This window comes from Squalius cephalus, assembly GCF_949319135.1.
Source record: "Squalius cephalus genome assembly, chromosome: 15".
Classification (NCBI taxonomy): domain Eukaryota; kingdom Metazoa; phylum Chordata; class Actinopteri; order Cypriniformes; family Leuciscidae; genus Squalius; species Squalius cephalus.
Window position 1 is genome coordinate 26692597 of NC_137136.1, and position 24765 is coordinate 26717361.

Sequence of the window (24765 nt, forward strand, 5' to 3'; positions counted from 1 at the left end):
TCAACATTTACAGGGTCTATTCTGTGATTTTATTGCAGAAAATCCCCCCAGAATTACCAACTGTTTTTTTAGACAAACACCAAGATTGTGTGGTAATTTTATTGCTGTCCGAATCCACATCTCTGAGTTTGCAAGAAGAATCCAATTCAAAATTTACTGTTTAAATCTTTTTTGACCATATAATTTCTGTTGCCTTTCTCTGTAATTTGCCATTTAAAAATATTGCATACAATTACATACATTAAACATATAAACCAAACAGTTTTATGTTTACCTCATGTAAATAAAAGGCTGCATTAACTTATTTTCCTAATTTCCACATTTTTAAAATGACACATCATTTTGAGATAAAATGCAAGACACAAAACCATTTCAACTATAGCGCATCTATCTTCCTATTATTAAACAGGAGATTTAAATAATCAAATTGTCACTGTGACACCCATCTTGGACTTTGTTTTGCCTTCTGTGTTTGTGCACCATGTGTTTTCTTGTTAATCAGTTTCGTCTCGGTTACGTATGTAACCCTCGTTCCCTGAGTAGGGAACGGAGACGTTACGTCAGATGACGACGAATGGGGTTTCACTTAGAAAGCCTCTCACCTTCGAGTATACAAAACGAGCCAATGGCAAGAAAATGCCATGGGTCTGCAGAATTTGAATAGCGTAAGTCCGCCCCACGTCGTGGGTATATAAGGAAGTATGCTGACATCATGCAGATATGTTTCTTCGCTGAGGAGCCGAGACTGAATTCTGGCGGTACAGCGGAAGTGGCAGGGAGACGTAACGTCTCCGTTCCCTACTCAGGGAACGAGGGTTACATACGTAACCGAGACGTTCCCTTTCGTGGTCACTCCGAGTTACGTCGGATGACGACGAATGGGTTCCCCAGTCTAATCACGCCACCTCAGCTGTCTTCCAGTGCCCTGCGTAAGTCTGAGCTCCCTGTCGTGAGACTAGCACGGACGAAGGAGTTCTAATTAACACAGGAATACCAAGACACAATGGTAAGCATATCTCAGTGGAAATATGCAATTATGCCCAGCCCGAAGGGGGGACTTGGAATACACATATGACCCCGAGGGGCTGCATATGGAGAATCACTGGGGTGTCCAGCCGCTGGTGGAATATTTCAACCCCAGGGGTGGCAAGGTGGCTTGCCGAGGGAAAGACACATGCTCAGAGAGGCTTACAGTGGAAATACACATGTGGGGGTCGCCCAGAGGGGGAATCATGCACATGGAGGCACCAAGCCAAGCGCAAAAGCTGCTGGAGGCATAACTCTGCACTGTAAAAAAAAATTACATCCCCAAGTCAAAAATTTCAAGTGACCGATAACATCTAAATTTTTCAATTAGTCTGACGTATTATTTATCATTGAGCCAATGTTAACAGACTATTGCAACAAGAATTTCATTTGGGCCAATTGAAAAATGTAGATGTTATCGGTCACTTGAAATTTTAGATTTGGGAGGGTTAGAAATTTTTTACAGTGTGGCGTTGACGTCTACAGTGCTGGAGGAGACTCAGGGCTTATTAGGCTCACCTGAGGAAAATATCGCACGTATCCCGTCCGTGGAGAGGAATGGCGAGCAAGCGAAGACACCTGAGCAGAATCTAGTACCGGCTAATTGAAGCGAGTACATGAGAAGAAACTGGCTCCACTCGGAGATTATAGAATCTCGCGAATGTGTTAGGTGTCGCCCAGCCTGCAGCTCTACAAATGTCTGTTAGCGAGGCGCCATGCGCTAGAGCCCAAGAGGATGCCACACTCCGAGTGGAGTGGGCCGTCACACCAAGGAGGCATGGTTGACCTTGCTGCTGGTATGCCAAAGCAATGGCGTCCACTATCCAGTGAGACAACCTTTGCTTGGAGAGAGCCTGCGCAAGGTCTGCGCAAGAAGGCTCACTGGGGGAAACGCATACTTGCGTAGGCCCCGCGGCCAGCTGTGCGCCAGTGCATCCGTGCCGAGCGTGCCCTCGGTCAGGGAATAAAACAGGTCGCAATGGGACGAGTCGTGGGAGGCAAACAGATCTACCTGTGCGTCCCCGAACTGATCCCAAATCAGCTGAACCGTCCGGGGATGGAGTCTCCATTCTCCAGGGAGAGGCCGAAGCCGAGACAGCTCGTCGGCCGCACGGTTCAGGTCTCCCAGGATATAAATGGCTCGAAGCGACCTCAGATGCTTCTGTCTCCATATGAGGAGGTGGCGAGCGAGTTGCGACATACGGCGGGAGCGCAGACCACCTTGATGGTTGATGTACGCTACTGTCGCGGTATTGTCTGATCGGACTAGTACGTGCTGACCCCTGAGCAACGCACGGAAGCGGTACAGGGCGAGACGTACAGCCAGCAACTCGAGGCAATTGACATGCCAAAGGCGCTGAAGTCCTGTCCAGGAGCCCGCGGCAGCATGTCCATTGCACGTGGCGCCCCAGGCATCTGTTGATACAACAACATGCCGGGAAACTCGTTCTAAGGGCACTCCGGCCCGTAGAAAACTGAGGTTCGTCCACGGGGTGAAGGTCTGACGGCAGGCCGGAGTCACTGGGACTCGGACTCAGCGGAGTCACTGGGACCGTGGGAGCGTGCCGTGTTACCATGCCCACCTCGGGACTCGATCGCGAAGCCAAAGCTGAAGCGTTCTCATATGAAGCAATCCGAAGTGGCGTTACTGCGGCTGCGGATGCCATATGCCCCAGGAGCCTCTGAAATAGTTTCCGAGTCGATCTCCATACCGAAAAAAGAGATCCTCTGCACGGGGCAGAGTTTGCTCTTCTCCCAGTTGACCCGAAGGCCCAGACGAGCTAGGTGCCGGAGCACTAGGTCCGTGTGTTCGCAAACCTGGTCTCAAGAGTAAGCTAGGATCAGCCAGTCATCGAGATAGTTCAGGATGCGAACCCCGTGTTCCCGGAGGGGAACAAGGGCTGCCTCGACGACTTTTGTGAAGACGCGAGGAGACAGGGCTAGCCCGAATGGGAGAACCGCGTACTGGTATGCCCGCCCCTCGAAAGCAAACCGAAGAAACGGTCTGTGTCGAGGTAAAATGGAGACATGGAAGTAGGCGTCCTTCAGGTCGATCGCTGCAAACCAATCCTGCGGCCGCACACACTGGAGGATGCGTTTTGCTGTGAGCATCTTGAACAGCAGCCTGTGAAGGGAGCGGTTCAAGATGCGCAGGTCGAGGATTGGCCGTAACCCACCGGATTTTTTCGGTACAATGAAGTTGGGGCTGTGGAAGCCGGACTTCATTTCAGCTGGAGGGACAGTCTTGATCGCACCCTTCGCCAGTAGGGTGCTGACCTCCGCTCTCATGACAGGGGCATTGCCACCGACCATAGTGAAGCGGACTCCCCTGAAGAGGGGAGGAGACCGCGCGAACTGAATCATGTAGCCGAGCCTGATGGTTCTCGCGACCCAGCAGGACAGCCTGGGGAGCTCTAGCCAGGCTCCCAGAACTGTACCAGCAGGGTCACGCGAACCACAGACGTACCCTCGGTGGTGCAGCGAGGCGGAATGACCGGCCCAGGCGTGGGTGGCATAGAGGCCTGGTGCGGGGGCACGGTCATTAGCCGCGTCCTGCCAGAGGAGGCCAGGGAAGGACCAGCGTTCCACGGGGGCGTGCTCTGGCAGGGGTCTGGCGACAGAGGGGGACGAGAGTGGCGAGACTCGTGAGCGGCGCGCTCTGTCATCCACAGCCTCTTGGGGCTCGGAGGAAGGGGCATCAGTTCTTGAAACAAGAGATTCTCCCCCGGCCCTCCACCGGGGGAAGGAGTGGCCCTGCTACCAGCTCCTGAGAAGAACTGAGCCCTAACTCCAAGCTGCCCGTCTCGAGAGTGCTGCTTAGCCTGCCGTTTGGCCAGCTAAGGGGCAGAGAAGGGCAGTGCCGCCCTCCTGCATTCTCCTCCTGCTCGGGGCGGTGAAGGCTCGAGGGGAGGAGCCGCAGGGAGGTGGCCTCGGCGGGAAGCAGACTAAGGAGACCGCACGGACGGATGACCGTTGGTGCAGAAGGCCTCAGTCCACTTCAGGGCAGGGTCGAAGACTGTTGGGCGCAGTCCTCAACCACACCTCCGAGCAAGCCACCCGTCTCAAGAGTGCTGCCTAGCCAGGCATTTAGCTGGCTAAGGGGCAGAGACGGGCGGTGCCACCCTCCTGCAACCCTCTCCTGCTCGGGGCCAGTGAAGGCTCGAGGGGAGGGACCACAGGGAGGCGGCCTCGGCGGGAAGCAGACCGCACGGACGGATGACCGTTGGTGCAGAAGGCCTCAGTCTGCTTCTGGGGGGTCGAAGACTGTAGGGTACAGTCCTCAACCACACCGCCGAGGAGCCCAGCCTGGGACATGGGGGAGCTGAGAAAATGAATTCTCTGACCCCCTCACATCAACATGGCTGAGCCCATTGCTGGACCACACCTGTGGACATCATCTGGCCCGGGATCACGCAGGTACCGATGTCGCCCGTAGAGCGAGGTCAGTAGTGTGCGTGGCGGATCGACCAGCCCATAGTGTCCCTGCGTGGGGGCGTGGTCGATTTTCCGCGTTCTGTCAGTGTTGGCCAGGGAAGGACCAGCGTTCCACGGCGGCCTGGTCTGACAGAACTCCCGAGTCAGCACTGCCTCGAAGGCGAAGGCGACACACAGCACTGCATGCCTGTGCCACGATAGTGACAGAGAACATACAGCCCATGATCGCCACGTGATCGAGTGCAGCGAAGGCGGAGGACGCCCGCGGGCCACGATAAGTCACGGGGACCCTCGCGAGCCGGAGGCGTCCTGATGCACGTCCGGGAGAAAGGCACTGGGAGCGAGTCCTGTAGAGCAACATGCGCCCAGGAAACAATCGTAAGACTACAGCGCTCGGGGGGAGGGCGGCGCCACTCCAACCGATGCTTTCAGCTGCCAAGCATGGCCATCAGCTCTGGATCTGACTCGACTAACGCTGACACTCCCGAGGGAGGCAATGCAGTCGAATCCTCATTTCCAGAGGAATCAAGCCCGCCTTGTGATGCTGTGAGTGACATGACACCATCTGCTGGAGCCCCGAATGAAAACACTGGGTCCCCGAGAGGAACCAGGCACACACGGAAGCCCCACGGTTTGCGATGTGGAGGGGGGCGTGGCCCGAGGAAAGCTCGTCGGAATTATGCAACACCAACCCTCAGATCACCCTGGCCACCAGCCAAAGTATCCCCTCTAGAGGAAGAGATAGATTGGGGTGTGGCAGAGGGGACTCTCACACAGATCATTGAGTCTCGATCTATAAACATCGCGATGGTCATGTTCCCGTAATGAAAACATGACTCATCCACGAGCGCTGCCGAGCGTGATTAAGCCCAACACGCGAAACAGCGCTCGTGGCCATTAGGCAGATGAATCACGCGCCCACATCCAGTAAATACACGGGTGAGCCGTCTTGAAAAAGACGTACCGCGTGCAGCTCTTTTAGAGAGAGGAAAAATATCTAAAGAGTGCTGAAGCGCCCAGGGAGAAACTATACTATAAGAAGCTATGCAATAATAAAGCAAAAGATTCAGTCAAACATAAGTCAGCTCTCTAGGCTACAACGTTAAAGTTAAATAGACTAAATATATAAAGCTATGAAACTTCACTTTGCCCTCAGCCAAGTTTTGCCAGGGAACAAATTATAGATTAATGAGACAAAAAAATAAATAAATAAATCACCCGTTAGATATACACAAGACGATTTATATCTCATGCTAAACCACTAGACTAGAGACATCCGAGCCAGCAGCAAACGTCAGCAGCACTAGCCGAGGAAAGGCTGTTCTCGGCGGGGTACATGAGCGCAGAGCGTCCAGTGATCGCCTGGATCAATATATCTATATATCAAATTTTCAAATAGGCGCTATCTTTATAAATAAACCAAAGATTTGAGCTTTAAACAACTACATTCTCGCCTGAAAAACTCTTAAAACTACATTTCGTGACACAATAACAGTAGCATTTTTAAATTACGCGGGTTTTCTAATCTGCTATTGACGCTTGCTGGTTGGTGTGAGATGCATTCTGGGATACCTGGTTGTCTCAAGTCCGCACAAGTCACCTCTCGATGCATCCTCGGTAAAAGGGGCGGATCAAGAACACATCCGGGGATTTGAACTGGACTTGGCTAGATGTGAACTTTGAATTGGAACAGTACTTGGGCAGCGACTGATGACGTTTCACAAGTCCACAAGAACACAAGTACAGACAAGAACGCATATTGAGAAACGGCTAATGACTGAATGAACAGACGGAACTTAAAAAGAAACACAGATGACACTGATAAACAGAACACAGGTGATACAGATAACGATGATTGACTAAACAGGTGATACAACTGAACAGATAATGACAATAACCATAGAAACGAAGGAGTGGCGGGAAAAGAACAAAGGAAAACAGGAACCAATCAAAATGCAAACTGCAAACAAGCACTGACACGTGGCAGATATCCCAATTTTGGAAACACTTTACAATAAGGTTCATTACTTAACATTAGCATTTATTAATCTTAGTTAATATTAATTTCAACATTTACTAATACTTTATTAAAATCAAAGGTTGTAATTGTTAACATTAGTTAATGCACTGTGAACTAAAATGAACAAACAATGAACAGCTATATTTTTATCAACTAACATTAACAAAGATTAATAAATACTGTAATAAATGTATTGCTCATTGTTAGTTCATGTTAGTTAATACATTAAATAATGTTAACTAATGAACCTTATTGTAAAGTGTTACCCATTTTTTTTGTTTAATCAAAGACTAGGCCTATAGGCTATTCTAAAAAGCCTTTGAAGTATTCCTTTGCAACTTCCTGTTCCGATAGAAAATACGTAATTACATGAAAGAAACCTGTGCTCATCAAGGCATTTTATGGGTCTTTAAACATCTTTAAGTAATGTCACAGGGAAATTACTATGCATCCTAGCCTCGACGGGATCATAGTCTAACAACAATGGTCTGTTTTCAAATAGCAGAGATAGGAGAGCATCAAGCATCTTAATGACCTTTGTAATCTAAATGAAATAGAATGTAGATTCAGAAGAAACCTTTTAATCGTTGTTCGATTCATTGTTTTTCATTGTCACCTCCTTACAAAAGAAACTAATTTATTACCTGCCTTTTGGTTTGTCATCTCGTTTCTCAGGGAAATGAAATGCCCTCTGCAACATTAACACCATGGTTACCAAACATTAGTGGCAGTTATTTTAATTGAGCAAGAGAAGAGTCCTTTCAGTGACCTGTCTTCTCCGTATCTGACTTAAGATGAAGGAAGCTTAGAAAAATTAAAACACTCAGATAGATCCATGATTACACTTGGCATTTTAAATGTAATTTCAGGTGTAATTATATGGAGCTTATAATATGACAAAATTATTTTAAATATTGAATTTAATTTTTGAATTTAAATTTAATATTGCGTGGAGTTTTAAATAGTTCTGAATTTGATTTCTTTCAACGAATATTGAACATTTTAAATTTAAAGGTGCATTAAGCAACTCTTCATGTTAAAAATACCTGTTTTTCTAACCCATACATGCTTAAACAATTGCCTGATGGGCTGAATGAGCCCTTCTCTGATCACTGCGATTGCCTCTATAATCCTGTACAGTAAAATAAATAAGAGGGATTCGGGCCGAATCTGAGACTGGGCGTGACGTCATGCGCGTTCAGTTGCAGTGTTGCAGTTTCATTTGTCGCCAGAGGGGGGCATAGTTCTGCAAAAACTCAGAGACTTGCTCTTTGCACCTTTAACGAATTGAAATGTTTTTATGGCTGAATTTTAAAGACATGTATTTTCAAACAGCTGTTTTTTTTTTTTTTTTTTTTTTTTTTTTCTGAATTCTTAGACTGCGAATATCCATTAAAAATACAGATTCAAGTTTTCAAGATGAAGAAGAAATTCAGAACTTCAAATTCAGTTTTCTAAAATTCAAAACAGAAAATTCAGATCATACAGAAAGTAGGTCTCGGGTCATCCACAGGGAAGAGTAGAGGATCTCAGAAAAGTCGAACGGAGCATTTTGGCTGCACTGCAGTAGTTTTCTGCCGCACGTGGCAATTAAGAGTTCAAGAGAATCCGTGTATCATTCGTTCAGTCGTTTTTTGATTTAATATTAAGAGTAGAAAAATTAGAAAACAGCTTGAATATTAGATTTCTAATATTCTAATAATAGTCCTCCGCTGCTGCAGTTGCACGGATTCTTAACGCGTTTATTACAACTACGTAGTAAAAATGTATATACATTTCATCTTTTTCTCATCAAACAACCAGACTAACCAATGCCTCGACACAACCCGTACCGGGGAAGAGCCTAGACAGGGCTTTCTTCTGTGTAGATATACATTCACCTACGCTTTGCATCAGCTGGGTATGGCAGGGTAAATGACGGCTGTCATAGCCTGCATGGTCGCCCAGTAAGTTAAAAAAAGAAATTATGATATAAATCATTATAATTAGTAGTAAATTAAATATTTTAAACACTAATACAAAAAGGAAAGAATAATGCATTGACTTGGGTATATAACAGACCTAACGTTCACACATGAACTGTCATTCAGACTGACTATCAGAGATATTAAAATACATAATCTTCTGAGTTTTATGATGTAGGCCATGTGTTTTATTTTTATTAAAATTTATATTATATTATAATGTATATCACAAAAGGATGTACTTTGTGCATTCTCTGACATTACATTTATTTATTTAATTAATATTGAGTATCAATTGATGTCAAACAAAACGGTGTGTGTTATTTTAATAAATAAATAAATCAACTTCCAAAGCTAAGTCATTGTGCGTTCTCTCCGCGCTGTCCAGTGCATTCCGCAGCTTTTCCATAGATTTTGAGAGTTGGCCAGCTAAACAAAATAGGCCAAAGAAGTAGACTAATGGCTAGTGTCCGGGAGATGCGAGGTACATTCATATTTATGAAATAAACACTTATAATATAGCCTAGCTTATATTTCTCTTACATGAGTTAGCCATAAGTGAATTTGTTTACACCTAAATACATTTCCTAGGACCCCCTAATAATAACAGTGATTAAGCCCAAAATTAATGTGGGTGGGAGTAATGAACACAATATGTTTTGCTTTTTTTTTGTCCAAATGGTCTCCACTCTATGCATTTTGTAATAATACAGCAACATTTTTAACTGACCGTATTTGCCAGAAAATAAGTTGCATGCAGCCTACCCGAGTGTAAGTCACACCGGGTCATGTTGAGAGAGAAACATGCGCGCATTAACAACATTACAACATTAACATTATAAATGCTATTAACATGTTGGCTATGTGTATTTTACTTTCCCTTACTATATGACAAATCCTTAAATGAATGCAGAAAACAACAAGAATGAAAAATTCCCATGTAGCCATGTATAATAAAAAAAATATATACATAGTAGCCTAGCCTATAAAAATAGCCTATTGTGCCCTTTATTGCAAACAACATTTAGTCTATTTTAAACGCCAAGCCTAAACTAATTTATTTTAATAGAAAACTGAAACTGTACCGACGTTGAGTTTGTGTATCTCTCATTCGGTCCAAAGTTTCCATATTTGCAATGTAACATTTGGATGCTAACTATTAATATAAAGAAGGGTACACGTATAGGCTAAATCAGCATCTTCACAGCAAGGGAAATGTTTGGAATAACAACAGCAAGTAGGTGATGACCAGGCCCGGGGTGGGTAATCGGGAGAATCGGGAGAATTCCCGGTGGGCCGCTTCACTTTTGGGCCGGTCGAGGAATTATTTTATTTTTTTCACATTTGTCACGTTAGTTACATTACACGTTCCGCATTCTGACACCGCAGCGTGCAGCCTCTGCATGGGTTGTACCATGTGAGGGAGTTCTCACCTCCCCTCTTATAGAGTTGGTTGGGTCCATAGTCTGTCTTTTCCAAAAACGTTTTCTCAGGTAGGCTACCTAGGCACCGCCAGCATCTACTGATAGCTGGGCCGGCCCTACCGTAACGTTACGCGTCAGGGAGGATGGGAGGAAGAGGCCAGGAGGTATGGAAGCTTGTTTCCGCCACAGAATAAAACATTTTAAAAGATAAGATAATTGCGACTTTTTATCTCACAATTGCGAGTTTACATCTCGCAATTCTGACTTTATTTCTCAGAATTGCGAGATATAGGGCCCTATCTTGCACCCAGCGCAATTGACTTTGTACACCGACGCATGTATCATTCCTATTTTGCACCCGCGCAAAGCGAGTTTTTCCCTCCACAGAAGCACGTCGCTAAACTAGGGAATGAACTTGCGCTCCCTGGGCGGTTCAGCGCAAAAAAGGAGGCGTGTTCAGGCGCAAACGTTCCTTCATGCTATTTTGCAGGTTTAGAAAACAGTTGCGCCACTAACCAGGAAAAAATAGTTTAAAGTCAGTGGCGCGTTGCGCATGTTCTTCATATGCTATTTTAAGGGCGCATGCTTGGCCATAATCAATGTAGCGTGTGCACAACGCGCATACACTTTGATTCTCTCATCTACACAGAAGCAGCAGTTTTCATTTTTGCAAATCATACATTATTACGATAGATAGATAGATAGATAGATAGATAGATAGATAGATAGATAGATAGATAGATAGATAGATAGACAATTTATTATAAAATCATACATCTAGCTTACACATTTACCCAAATTATCATACGCCTTTTTAACCGAAGTTAATTTGGGTGGGTTTCTCCATCCCCAACGTCCCTGACGAGATCGTTGCTCTCCTCGGCTGTGAACCGCTCCTCGCGTGCGTCTGGCAAATCCGCCGTTATAATAGGAATCCGCTTTAGAACAAGCGCGCCTGCTCTTAAAGGGAATGTGAGATGACGCTCTGATTGGTTTATTTCACGTTACGCCCAAACTACACCTATGAATAATGAAGCTACTTCAGACCAACCCATTTTAGATTTGCGCCTGGCGCAAGAGTCATTTATCCCGCCGGGAAAATAGCAACAGCGCCAAGACCCGCCCACTAAGTTACTTGCGCTTTGCGCTTTGACACTTGCGTTTCAGATCGTTAAAATAGGGCCCATAAAGTCAGAATTGTGTGAAATAAAGTCGCAATTGCGTGTTATAAAGTCAAAATTGCGAGATATAGAGTCAGAATTGCGTGATATAAAGTCAGAATTGTGTGAAATAAAGTCGCAATTGCTTCTTATAAAGTCAGAATTGCAAGATATAAAGTCAGAACTGCTTGAAATAAAGTCGCAATTGCTTCTTATAAAGTCTAAGTGAATTATTATTTAACCTTTACATTATTTGTTGAACCATGGTATTAGTAAACTACACAATAGTAAGAGCTGAACTGTTGCTTCATTTATCCAATTTGGAAAAAGTGCTAATTTGGAATTCCACCATGGAAAAAGTGGGCCTGTCTTGGGCCTGAAACTCCCGGGCTGAAAAGTGGCCCCACTCCGGCCCTGGTGATGACTGTGCGGCACAGTCTTTATATTGTACAACAAACCAATTGATTTAAGCAGAATAACTTTTTATATGTTTGGTTGACTGTGTTTTATTTTGACAATGAACAGGCTGCAATGTCAAGTTAGCAATGCCAGAAGTGAACTGATACTATGTTGCGTGAGCGTGTGATGCGGCGCCATCACTTGGATTTGTTCCACTGCTAAATTTTTAAACGGTATATTTGCAGTCTAAGAATTCAGAACAACAAAAAAACAGCTGTTTGAAAATACATGTCTATAAAATTCAACCATAAAAACATTTCAATTTGTTCAATTTCAAATGTTCAATATTCGTTAAAAGAAATCAAATTCAGAACTATTTAAAACTCCACACAATATTCAATTTAGTTAGATTACACTTGTCAATAATTCAAATTTACACAATTCAAATTCAAATCATTTTGTCATTTTATAAGCTCCATATAATTATCAAAAATGTGTGCACAGCTGTAACCTGACACCTGGGAGGAGCCATTATGTGCAGAAACATTGTCTGGTTTCCACTGCTTTCTACTATCCCTGAGGTGCATACAGCATTCCAGCAGCAGCTGGCATGGGCAGTTGGCTGTTGTGCCAAGAGATTGCAGAAAATGTGTGTTCATAGATTTTACAGTTCACTGTGCTGCTGCAGACTGTCCCAGAGAGCAGAACTTTTGATGTTGGAAGAGTTCAGGGGGCAACAGAGCAATTGCAGCCGTATGTGGCTGAGAAGAAGTTAAGTGTCAAAACGCACCTTTGACATCTGAGTAACCTCAGAGAAAAGTTGTAACCCCATCACTCTCATCTTCATGTACAGGGAATTAAACACAGAGGTCTGCAAAAACGCATAGTTGGATGTATTTGTTTTATATGCCAAGATGTGCGTAGCCACAAACGAGTTACCGCAACATTGGCTCAGCCAATTCCATTAGTTTAGGGGAGCGGGACTGAACAATAGCAGATGGGGGGAGTGCTTGGGAAACCTCTTTGGAAAAAAAACAAAATCACTATTTTTCCAATTCCATTTGGAGCTGGTTAACAAAAATGAGACACTTCACTTTACATTTTGAAAATAGCTTGTATAATAATAAAAGTGTTTCTCAGTCAACACATAATCAAGCACACTGACATTCTTCACTAGATAAAATCAGAGACAAGAAAATGCACACATGGTGAGGATAGTTATAGTGTGTTTTGTTTTAAACAACCCTGGATAATTAAAGCCAAGTCAAGTCACCTTTATTTATAAAGTGCTTTTTACAATACAGATTGTTTCAAAGCAGCTTTACAGTGATAACAGGAAAATAATGCAACAAAGTTTGTTTCAGCTGTACAGCTGATCTAGAAGAAAATAGCGTCATAGTCCAGCTTAAGTAAATTCAGCGATGGTTCATTTTTGTTGTAAAAAAGTGATTAATTTAGTTCATTAATATATATAGCCGCTCTGGAGAAAACAGTGATGTCATCGTCCAGCTCAGTTCAGTTCTCATATAATGGTGTCAATGCAGGCAGATCAATATTATTGTTGAATATTTAGTGTCCCCAACTAAGCAAGCCAAAAGCCAAAGGTGACAGTGGCAAGGAACCAAAACTCCATCAGGTGACAGAATGGAGAAAAAAAAAAAAAAAACCTTAGGTGAAACAAGGCTCAGTCGGGGGCCAGATCTCCTCTGGTCGACGAGCGAACAGTGTATGATTATGATTCAGGCAGCATTACAGGTCAGAAGTCAGATTGGATTGGAACATTCAGAATAATTCCACAACCTGGCATCTGACATTAGCAATTTGATTAAATGTCTTTAATAATACACACTAAGGAAGGTAGAGAATATGATCAATTTATGTTTACCAAAAAAAACTAATGGAAAGACAAGCTAACAATATGCAATAAATTGCCTTTCACATCATGTTTTATTACTCTTTGTCTTACTGTTGTCAGTATTTTCAGTATTCACATTTTATGTGTGGGTATCATATTTCATCACCCTGTCTCTATGTTCTAGGTTTTTGATTTCTTTGTTCTAAAGTGACCTTGGGTTCTAGAAAGGCACTATATAAATAAAACAATTCCCAATCTTGCAGGTTGTTCCTGAAAGCTGTAGGTTGTGCAGGAACCAGCATACCACAGTGATATAGCATATTTTACTAGGACTATACAGTGTCACTCCACCTCTTGTACCTGCTTCAACTCTTTAAAATGCTGAAAGCGTGCTTGTCTGCACTGCGTTTTGGGATATATGCCCAGGTATAATGCTGTTCTCGATGACTTCATGAACACAGCCAGTAGGAACAGTTTCTCTGTTTGCAAGCTCTCTGGGTCTTGCAATGCTGCAGTTAAATGCTTAGACAGGATAATAACTATAGTCTGCCTTGTGAAACTTGAGGGATTTCTTATATAATATCTAAAATTACACAATCAATTTGATAGGTTACTATATATTTGAGAAGTGATACATCGTTCAATGAGATTTCAGCAAGTGCAGGGCTCCCTCATAAAAGCGATGAGCCAACTACCAATGGGAGAACAGAGAGCCATCTGCAGACTTATACAGTTGGACACCATGGCTGAGTAAGACCAACTAGGAGCCACTAGCTCAGAGACTAATCCTCTGTGATTTCACCACTGCTCTGTGCTGCTCTGTGAACGCAGCAAAGAGTTACTTTTTACTGCATGTGGCTTTGTCATGCCTGGCTAGGACAACATGTAAAATACCAAGAACACCAATAATTATTAAGATAACTATAATGATAACTATATTAGTGTCCACACCAACTGGCGATACAGTCCTGTTTATTGTAAGTGTGCTCTGCTATAATGCCTGCTGCTTTAAATGCTCAAGCTTGTTAATGCCAAATGAATTCTGATTGGCCCAGGTAACAGGGAACGTTCTTAGAAATGTGTCTAATTTTCTGGCCAGATTCTTTCAAATTTTTCAAATTCATTCTTCCAGTAGCATTAAAGGGATAGTTCACTTTGAAATTAAATTTTGGTATGTTTTAGCTTACCTCAAGGGCATCCAAGATGTAGGTGTCTTTTTTTTTCCGCAGTAGTTTCAATTTTGATATTTTTAGGTCAAACCGTTCTTGCCTGTCAGTCATTTAATGCAGGTCTGTGGTCACTGTCTCAAAGAGCATGAACAGAGTCCAAATTAAAACAATTCCCCATCGTCCAAATTAAACAATTCCCCATTGTAAGTACACATTGATGGCCTAAGACACGAAACGGGCGGTTTGTGTGAGAAAACGAACAGTATTTATATCGTTTTTACCTCTTATACACAGCCACGTCCAAGTGATCTGAGGGCGCGCGCGCATCCTGGTGTGTGACGTGTACGCAGACTGGTGCATAGATATATACATTAGATGTCGCCTTGTCTACGGCAGTTCATTGGAACGAATGTCTTTAAGGCGACATCTAGTGTATATATCTATGCACCAGTCTGCGTACACGTCACACAGCAGGACGCCCTCAGATCACTTGGACATGGCTGTGTATAAGAGGTAAAAAACGATATAAATACTGTTCGTTTTCTCACACAAACCGCTCGTTTCGTGTCTTAGGCCATCAATGTGTACTTACGATAGGGAATTGTTTTAATTTGGACTCTGTGCATGCTCTTTGAGACAGTGACCACAGACCTGCATTAAATGACTGACAGACAAGAACGGTTTGACCTAAAAATATCAAAATTTAAACTACTGTGGAAAAAAAGACACCTACATCTTGGATGCCCTTGAGGTAAGCTAAAACATACCAAAATTTAATTTCAAAGTGAACTATCCCTTTAATATAGCGTTCTTTCAAAATTATCTGGCCTTTAATAATGTTCTCAAAACATTTGAACTTTTCTAAAAATTTCACTACTTATTTCAGAATGTTCAGAGAACATTCAAAAGTAACGTTCCCAAAATGTTTGCAGGATAGAACATTCCCTTTAACGTTCGCATAACCCCCCCCCCTCCCCCCTTTCTTTTATCTTTCTTTCTTTTCTTCTAACTAATCTATCTTTCTTTCTAACTAATCTTTCTTTCTTTTTCAAACTGATCTTTCTTTCTAACTAACTAATCTATCTTTCTTTCTAACTAATCTATCTTTCTTTCCTTCTATCTAATCTATCTTTCTTTTCTTCTAACTGATCTATCTTTCTTTCTAACTAATCTATCTTTCTTTCCTTCTAACTAATCTTTCTTTCTTTTTCAAACTGATCTTTCTTTCTTTCTAACTAATCTATCTATCTTTCTTTAACTAATCCATCTTTCTTTTTATTCTTTCTAACTAATCTTTCTTTCTTACTAATCTATCTTTCTTTCTAACTAATCTCTCTTTCTTTCCTTCTAACTAATCTATCTATCTTTCTTTCTAACTAATCTATCTTTCTTTCCTTCTATCTAATCTATCTTTTTCTTCTAACTGATCTATCTTTCTTTCTAACTAATCTATCTTTCTTTCCTTCTAACTAATCTTTCTTTCTTTTTCAAACTGATCTTTCTTTCTTTCTAACTAATCTATCTATCTTTCTTTAACTAATCCATCTTTCTTTTTATTCTTTCTAACTAATCTTTCTTTCTTACTAATCTATCTTTCTTTCTAACTAATCTCTCTTTCTTTCCTTCTAACTAATCTATCTATCTTTCTTTCCTTCTAAGTAATCTATCTTTCTTTTCTTCTAACTAATCTATCTTTCTTTATTTCTAACTAATCTCTTTCTTTCTAACTAATCCATCTTTTTACTTTTCTTTCTTTCTTTATTTTTCTTTATTTTTCAAACTAATCTTTCTTTATTTCTAACTAATCTTTCTTTATTTCTTTCTTTTTTTAAAACTAATATTTCTGTCTTTCTAATCTTTCTTTCTTTCTTTCTTTCTTTCTTTCAAACTGATCTTTCTAACTAATCTATATTTCTCTTTCTTTCTAACTAATCCATCTTTCTTTCTTTCTAACTATTCTTTCTTTTTTACTTTTCTTTCTTTCTTTTTAACTTCTCTTTCTTTCTTCCTTTCTTTCTTTCTTTCTTTTTTTACTTTTATTTCTTTCTAACTATTCTTTTTTTACTTTTCTTTCTTTTTTACTTTTCTTTCTTTCTAACTAATCTTTCTTTCTCTTTCTTTCTAACTAATCTTTCTTTCTAACTAATCTTTCTTTCTAAATAATCTTTCTTTTTCAAACTAATCTTTCTTTCTTTCTAACTAACTAATCTTTCTTTCAAACTAATCTTTTTTCATTCTTTCTTTCTTTCTTTCTTTCTTTCTTTCTTTCTTTCTTTCTTTCTTTCTTTCTTTCTTTCTTTCTTTCTTCCTAATATTTATTTACTAGAAACATGGTAAATCATGTTAAACCATGCTAGAACAGTTTAAAACTTTTTCAAACTTTCTGGCTAGGCTTTTTCAAGCCAACTTAAAGTTTGTCTACGAACTTTACCACCTAGTTTTCATTATAATTGTGGTGTTGACTTTATTCTCACAGAATTAGAACTTTATTCTCACAGAATTAGAACAACGATCATTAAAACTTTAATTTGCATCACTGGTGTGAACAGGCCTTAAGGCTTAATCAGGATTCTATAATAAACCTAATTTGTATTAAGAAATGTCAATACTCATGGCACAGCACTATGTCAGTGTATTCAGTAGCTAGTTAAACTGAATTGCAAGTGGTTAGTGAATATTACACACTTTTCCTGAAATATTTTATGTGGTGCAATTGTTGTGTAGTGAATTAGCATGGGGTCTATGTATTGAGAATTGCCCTATCAGCCCTTAATCTGGAACCAAGCAGAGATATTGACTAACACAGGAAGTCATCCTTCCTTACACGTCTGACATCAGCCTTGTTTGTCTTTCACCATATGCCGCCCACTCCAGAGATACAATATGTCAGTGAGAAACACTGGGTCTTATTTTAATACAGCAAGTTATTAGCTGCTTATATTCTCCATTTAATGACTTTTTTATATTATTTTACTTGACAAACTGGCTACTGTTTATTTCATTAAATTGTTCATCCTTAATAGGAAAGTTCAGAATAGCTAGGGTAGACTTCTGATTACTGTCTGAATTCCCAGGTCTAGTAACACATTTGCAGCATTTTGATTAATGTTGAACACAATTATCCTCACTGGACATGCAGGTCAAACATTCTCAGCTGCCATGGGAGTAGCACACATAAACTTTATTTAATCATCATTAAAAAGGGAGGAAAAAGCTGGATAATTCACATTTCATATTAGAAGTATGTAAGATGTGTGTGTCAAGTAAAACATTTACACATTTAACATTTTAACAGTTCAATTCTGTCATGCATTTGGACATGTTTGACATGGTCATAATTCAGAGAAGATAAGAAAAATCAAATGGGTTATAATTGCTTTGAAATGTAAAAACAAAACTGATATGACACAGTAGAATAGATTCAGAAATGAAGTAATTAAGTAAATAAATAAAAGATTTTTACTAAGCATTTCTTGCCACTGACTTGCCAATATGACTGATCAGAAGAGTTTCAGGGTTTTCACAAAATAAGCTGCACATATGCATGTGAGTTGGTATTAGGGATTAAATAGAATTGCTGAAATTGTATACATTTAGCCCCAAAAAAGTAATGTAAATAACTAAAGAACATTTTTTCTGTTCTCCACTGAAATATTTTCTGTTTATCTTTCTGGATTTCTTCAATTTTGATTGAGAATTCTCTGGACTTCTCACAAAATTCTAGAACGGACCTCTGTCCTAAAATAATTTATATGCATCAGGAAAGCATTTGACTTGACAAAGGCTGAATTACCTATAGTAAAGGTGACTCTGAACCAGAATTTCATTTGCTCACTTGGTCTGTCCTATACACCAGTACACATACACCTTCCTTTTTTTACTAAAGAATTGTGCTGTTTCTCCCTCCAGTCAATCTCGTGTTACTTTTTCCCACTGGTTCTCAAGAATACACCATCTGAGCTATATCAGGTAAAAGGCCCATGAATGAAAACAACCTTAGGGTGCTGATAACGCAGTTGTCTTACCTGATCCCAGGGACAGATGATTCCTCCAAAAAACATAAAGAGGTAACCCATGGCAACCAGGCAGGCCCAGATCACCAAGGAGAAAACATGGAGCAGCTTCTTGAAGACGGACTCGATGCAGACCAGAACAAAGATAGTGAGGAAAATAGCCAGTGCAGTGGGGACAGTGATTACAAAGACGATGTGATCCTCGATATCCTGCGGAGAGATTGCAGTGTTACAAAAAGACCTTTAAATGTGCCTTCCAACTGCACCTGCATGACAGCCACTAGACAATAGTTTATCAGATAAACTAGAGACTGCCTATCAACTCAAAACCCCACAAATTCTACCTTCAAACTGAGGGACCTTTGCTGGTTAATTTGTTTCCTCTATAGGTTACACAGTGTCCCTGTTAATATTTACAATACACAGTGGTTATAACAACAAATATAATATATAATTTTAAGCAGTGGCACAAAATAAATTATAAGTATATTAAATGTAGGTTATAAATAATAATCATTACTTATGCTTATTATGTACTTATTTATTTACTATATATTTATTACACGTTTTCTCCAGTATTGCTAAACTGGTGTACTGTATGTACTGAAATTTGGTATTGTAGCACTACATCAATGTGGTCTCCTTTGGATTAGTCTCAGCCTCAGACGTCACGCCCACGGACCGTTGGCTGAACGTCTGATGCATATAGCACACGTTTCTGGAAACACTTCCTGAGTTTCAAAGTCGCAATCTGATTGGTTGAATTCTACAGGATGTCCGAGAGACCTGTGTGTCGTGTTCTTTATCGGTCTGCCTGGAAACAAATGCCGTGACGCCAAAACCCCTCGTGGAAGAAGAAAGACGTTGTGTTTACAACTGTGACAATGACCGCTTACCAGGATCAACTAAACGCTGGATTTTCAAAAGTATGTGAAGTTCGCGGCTCCACTGATGCAGTAAACTTGCACAATGTTCTTGAATGAATCATTCATTAGATGCAGAGGCGTTTGTTATTATAGAGACATCGACATTATATTGTCACGTCCCTAAACATGACGCGAAACAAAACGAACTGTGAATGGAGGCCAGCTAATGAGAGTCGCACTGACGACTGCTAGAGAATGCAGTGTAGCATCATTGTTAGTGCAAATGACTCGCATGCTGGTGATCGGGGTTCGAGATTGACTCGGAGCAGGGCAGTTAGGATTGGAGAGTGAGTTTTGGAGGGGGAGCAATGAAGAGAGGGGTGTGTATGTTTGGGTTGATTTCAAATATCAACAATGTCCAACAGTGCTTTTGAAATAATGCTTACCCCACCTTTAAAACAGCTCAAACAATGCATTTTAGTCTGGAACTAAACCATTAGTCAGTAAAACCAGCCATTAATTTTGATTCTCAAATATATCATATTTTAGTATCAACAGTGTCTCAGATGTTTCTCCCAAAATTCCTTAGAGGAAATAAAAGTAGGCACAACTGAGACACGTGAATGTTCTGAGAGAAAGGAGTCCAAAGTGAGAATGAGCTGTGAGAAACATGGGAGATCATGCAACGTAAGCTTTAAGCCAGGTGTACACTGGGTAATAGTCCTTTACGATTGTTGCTTGTCAGACTGTACGAACATGATCATCGCTGTAAGCCATGTCACACTGTAAGATCTTAGTTGTCATTAATGTCACACTGTACGACAGTCAAGACGCGTTAAAAACGGACGCATGTGTAACGGAGGCCAGCTAGTAGATGCTGTGCAAGTAAACCTCACTCCTCTGGTCTCAATAGGCTAGAGGCTGCAGTCTTTAGCCTCCTTGTTAGAGCGCCTGACTCTCACGCCGGAGACCCGGGTTCGCACAGAGCGGGGCGAGTAGGACCCGGGTGGAGCGTTTCATTGGTGCCGTGACCCGGATGGGAGTGAGGTTTAGGGGCTGAGTGTAACAGATACAAAGCAAACTCCAGGCACCCATTAGATATAGAAAGGGTCTGAAAATCTCCTACTCTCCTCAGAGAAGTAATTTTTAAGCTAAAAAAAAAGCTACCTTGAGGGAAAGGTTCTTGACCTCAGCCAACTCCGGAGGTTTCAAAGGGTCCTCAACCAGCCCTTCAAGAACCACTGCCAGGTCCCATATGGGAACTCTGGTCCGAGTCGCAGGTCTCATCCTCCAAGCCCCACGAAGGAAACGTACGACCAGCTGATGTCTTCCCAAAGGGCCATCACCCAGAGGAGTGTGTAAAGCCGTAATGGCAGCCACATACACCTTGAGTGTGGACTGGGTAAGACCAGCAGAGAAGCGATCCTGGAGGAACTCCAGCACTGAAGCCACCGGGCAGTTAACGGGGTCCACCTCATGCTCTCTACACCAAATGGTGAAACGTTCCATTTTAGGTCGTACAATTTCCTTGTGGAGGGAGCTCTAGAGATTAGTATGGTCTCGACAACTCCTACTGACAGGCCAGCCTCTTGGTACGATGCCCCCTCAGGGGCCAGTCCCACAGTTTCCATAACTCTGGCCGAGGGTGAAATATTGAGCCCTCTGCCTGCAACAGCAGGCCCCTCCTGATGGAGATATCCTATGGAGGGCCCTCTAGGAGTGATATTATGTCTGAGAACCATATTCAGGCTGGCCACAATGGGGCTACAAGCAGTAGACAGACCCCTGTCGCGACGGACCCTCTCCAGAACTCCCGGGATCAGAGCGTTCGGGGGAAATGTGTACAAGCGCCGCCTTGGCCTGCCTGCACCATGGCATCTGTGATGGATTTTTTTAATTAATCATAACTAACATTTGTTTTTCTTGCAGAAACAACAATCATATGTTCTTTGGCTAAATGTGTCCCCTTTTTGGGAAAACCTGTGACTTTGAGAGTGTGTGTGTGTGTGTGTGTGTGTGTGTGTGTGTGTGTGTGTGTGTGTGTGTGTGTGTGTGTGTGTGTGTGTGTGTAAAAATGGCAAATAGGGGAAATTAAACTAGACAGATGACTAGGTTTGAAACCCTGTGATTATGAAGGAATCATTACCTAGCAACAGAAGGGCTTGTCTAAAAAGAACCAATAAAATTATGTAGGGATGGGATGGTATGAAAATTTCATATCACGATAAGAGTGACCAAAACTATCGTGATTATCAATATAATCACGGTTTTGTTAAAACAAGATGAAAGTGTTCAAAAATAACTGATGCTCACACTGAAAACATTTCAACAAGTTTTATATTCTATATAAATATTCTATTTATATTTTATATATCAACAAACAACAAATAAAACAAGCAGCTCTATGCACTTTTTTAAGCAAGATTCTATTCTGTGGCATTTTCTTCCTTATAATGACGTCGTCAATAGCAACGCATTATAACAGTGCACATCCATGTGTGACAACGCGCTCTCTCGTTTCATTCAAATACAACTTGCCGTCTTGTGTCTCCGTTTTTGATTGTATTGAAAATTGAGTTGATTTATTATTTACAGAGTTTGATAATATTGTTGTGATCATCTTGTCTGGACGATTGTTTTGTACGCTGTACAAAATTAATTTATAAACAGGTAAGATTTAAAACATTAATTTCAATTCATTAGATAAACAAATTATGTGGTAAAAAAAAAATCGATGTAATAAGTGTACAATGAATATCACAATGAATGTCACTCTTAATAATCTTGTTTGAACTTGTCCGTTCGTCTTTGGCTCAAAGCCACTTGCTGGGAACTTTTTTTCGCGGAAGCTTCACGTTTATTTCAAGTGAGTGACAAAATATTTTAACTCAAAACAACATTTTGTGCCCAATTATTTCACAGACGTAGTTTTGGTATTGAGTTAAAAGTTAATTTGCCTTGCATTCGCTATGCAACAGTGGGTGATGGTCACACAAGAGGACTCGGCAGTGTTTCCCCCTATTGCAATGACTTTTTTTGTGCATGTTCTGCAGACAGGTTGACCATCCTCAATTAAGTTTCCCTCAGGACTTTTGTAAAAGCTAAATTATGACCACTCCTCAGATTTGGTCCTCTTAAAAGGCTGAAAAATATCCGGAGCACGGTCACTGCCTTCCGCCATTCCTTCTCGAATAAAAAACAAAAACATTGGGCCTGCGTCAGACTGTTGCTGGCTGGACAGGATTTACAGTGAGTTAAAATCGCGATAATCAAAGACGGTTTTAATGATAATTAAATTTTAAACGATAATACTAACCATCAATACATTTTGTCGTGGTTTATAGTGAAACCGGTAATCGTCCCATCCCTAAAATTGTAATGTTTCATGCCCATTTGCCATACCCCTTATTCTATAAAAACTGTTGTATTCGTGTTCACGGGTGGGATTCTCAATGGAATTTGTCTGAGATCCTCCGGCCTTGCTTCTTCTTGGGAGAGATTCCCTGAGAACTGCTCGGGAACTCTTCCGTGATTAAAGCATTTGAAGGACATTTGCTGAAGTCTGTTTGTCGATTATTGCTGCACAGCAAGTAAGTTAGGGAAGCAAATAAGTTAGAGTAAGAGACTCGGCCAATTGTCGACTGAAGACGCAAGAGCTAGAGTTTAAAGGTGTTGGGTGTCGATTGGAGACGCCCCAAGATAAACCCCAGCAGGGTTGGATGTGTGAGAGAAAAACCACAGTGGACAGTGTAGCCGCTTCCACTGGGCCGAAACTCTTGCATATCGACTCCACCGCCTCATAGAGGGCGTGGTTTCAGACCCCCCTGATGATTTAGATAGGACACCACTGACATATTGTCTGTTCTCACAAGAATGGGGTGACCATTGAGGTCTGGCAGGACACCCGTCAGAGCTCAGAAAACCGCCAGCATTTCCAGGCAATTTATGTGTCGTCCATGGCCGCGCCCCAGACCGTGAGGTAGGCGTCTGTCGAAGCGGCTTTCCGGCAACATGACACTCCCAGCACGGGACCTTGGGACAGGAACCAAGGTATATTCCACATAGATAGGGATCGACGGCATCTATGCATAACATTGATCATGCGGAAAGGGTTCCTCCTCAGGGAAAACCCCTTGGTTTTCAACCACCACTGCAGGGCCCTCATGTGCAGCAGGCCGGATGGAATCACGTTAGAGGCTGCTGCCATGAGCCCTGCCACTCTCTTTTTTGAAAATGTTTTACAGTGATGGCCTGGCACAGCTTTACCCTGGTCACTGTGGATGGGCTCGATCCGTGTAGGCAACAGTTGTGCCCGCATCGTAACCGAGTCCCCACCACCCCCAGGAACGTAGTTCTCTGGGCATGTGCCAACACACTTTGCTTTATGTTGAGTCTCAATCCCAAACTCTGCAACAGTCCTCAGATCCTTTTTCTCTTTGGAAAGCGTCGGCAGGAGTGTTGCTTCGACCCCCAGGCTTCCTCAGGGGGGGCTCGAGAGGCAACCACTCATTCGCTGCTGCTTAAACTAGGAGCTCGGCTCATAATGTGCTCAGGCAGCCTCCTCGAGAACTGCCCATGCATGCTCTGCTCCCAGCTTAGTCAGATGATTATTTAATCTTTTTTAATTCCACAGAATTAAATGCAGCCATAATAACTAGACAAGTAACACATGGTCTGAATGGTAGGCTGAAATATTTAGCTCAAAGTCAGATATTCCACCGTTTTAATTTATCAGAATTAAATGCAGCCATAATAAACAGACAGGTGAAATATGGTCTTTATGGTAGGCTGAATTAAAATATTTAGCTCAAAGTCAGATAATATTCCACCCTTTTAATTCATCAGAATTAAAAGCAGCCTTAAACACCAGACAAGTCAAACCCAGTCTGAATGATAGGCTGAATAAAAATATCTAACTCCTCAAAGTCAGATAATATTTATACATGTAGCCTTTACCGGTCTCGTTATCTACATGTTGCCTCGACAACGCGATACGAGCCGTTCATAATACATATCGGCTTTCTTCCCTCGAGATGAAAGTCAATAGGCGTGAGGGGCTGAAACACCCAAAAGCGCACATATTTTTCTTTTGCTGTACATTGAGATATTTCTCAATGAACACAGTCAGATTGTGAGCTGCCTCGCACCCAAACAGTATCACACACCGATTTGTGTGTCACCTCCCGAAGTTTAACGTGGGCAGGAAGACATATGCTTTCAGCTGTGCTTATCTCTCTATAAATTACAGAAACGTCTGTCTGTCTGTGTGTCTGTGTGTCTGTGTGTCTGTGTGTGTGTCTGTCTGTCTGTGTGTCTGTTAACCACATATCTCTCGAACCGTTAGTCCGATGGATTTCAAACTTGACAGGTGTCTCGCTACGGTCACGAGTAAGTGCAGTGCCAAGTTTGACGTTGTTTGGATGAGAAATGCTAA

The 24765-nt window shown here is 41.9% G+C and overlaps 1 protein-coding gene across 1 annotated transcript in view; it reads right to left on the reverse strand.

Annotated features, from left to right (window-relative positions):
* Positions 1-24765, reverse strand: part of adcy2a (adenylate cyclase 2a) — a 150430-nt gene that overhangs the window by 114432 nt on the left and 11233 nt on the right. Inside the window, exon 2 of the mRNA XM_079895302.1 lies at positions 18478-18675. Within this exon, the coding sequence (XP_079751428.1) occupies positions 18478-18675 (198 nt within the window). The remainder of the gene's footprint in view (positions 1-18477; positions 18676-24765) is intronic.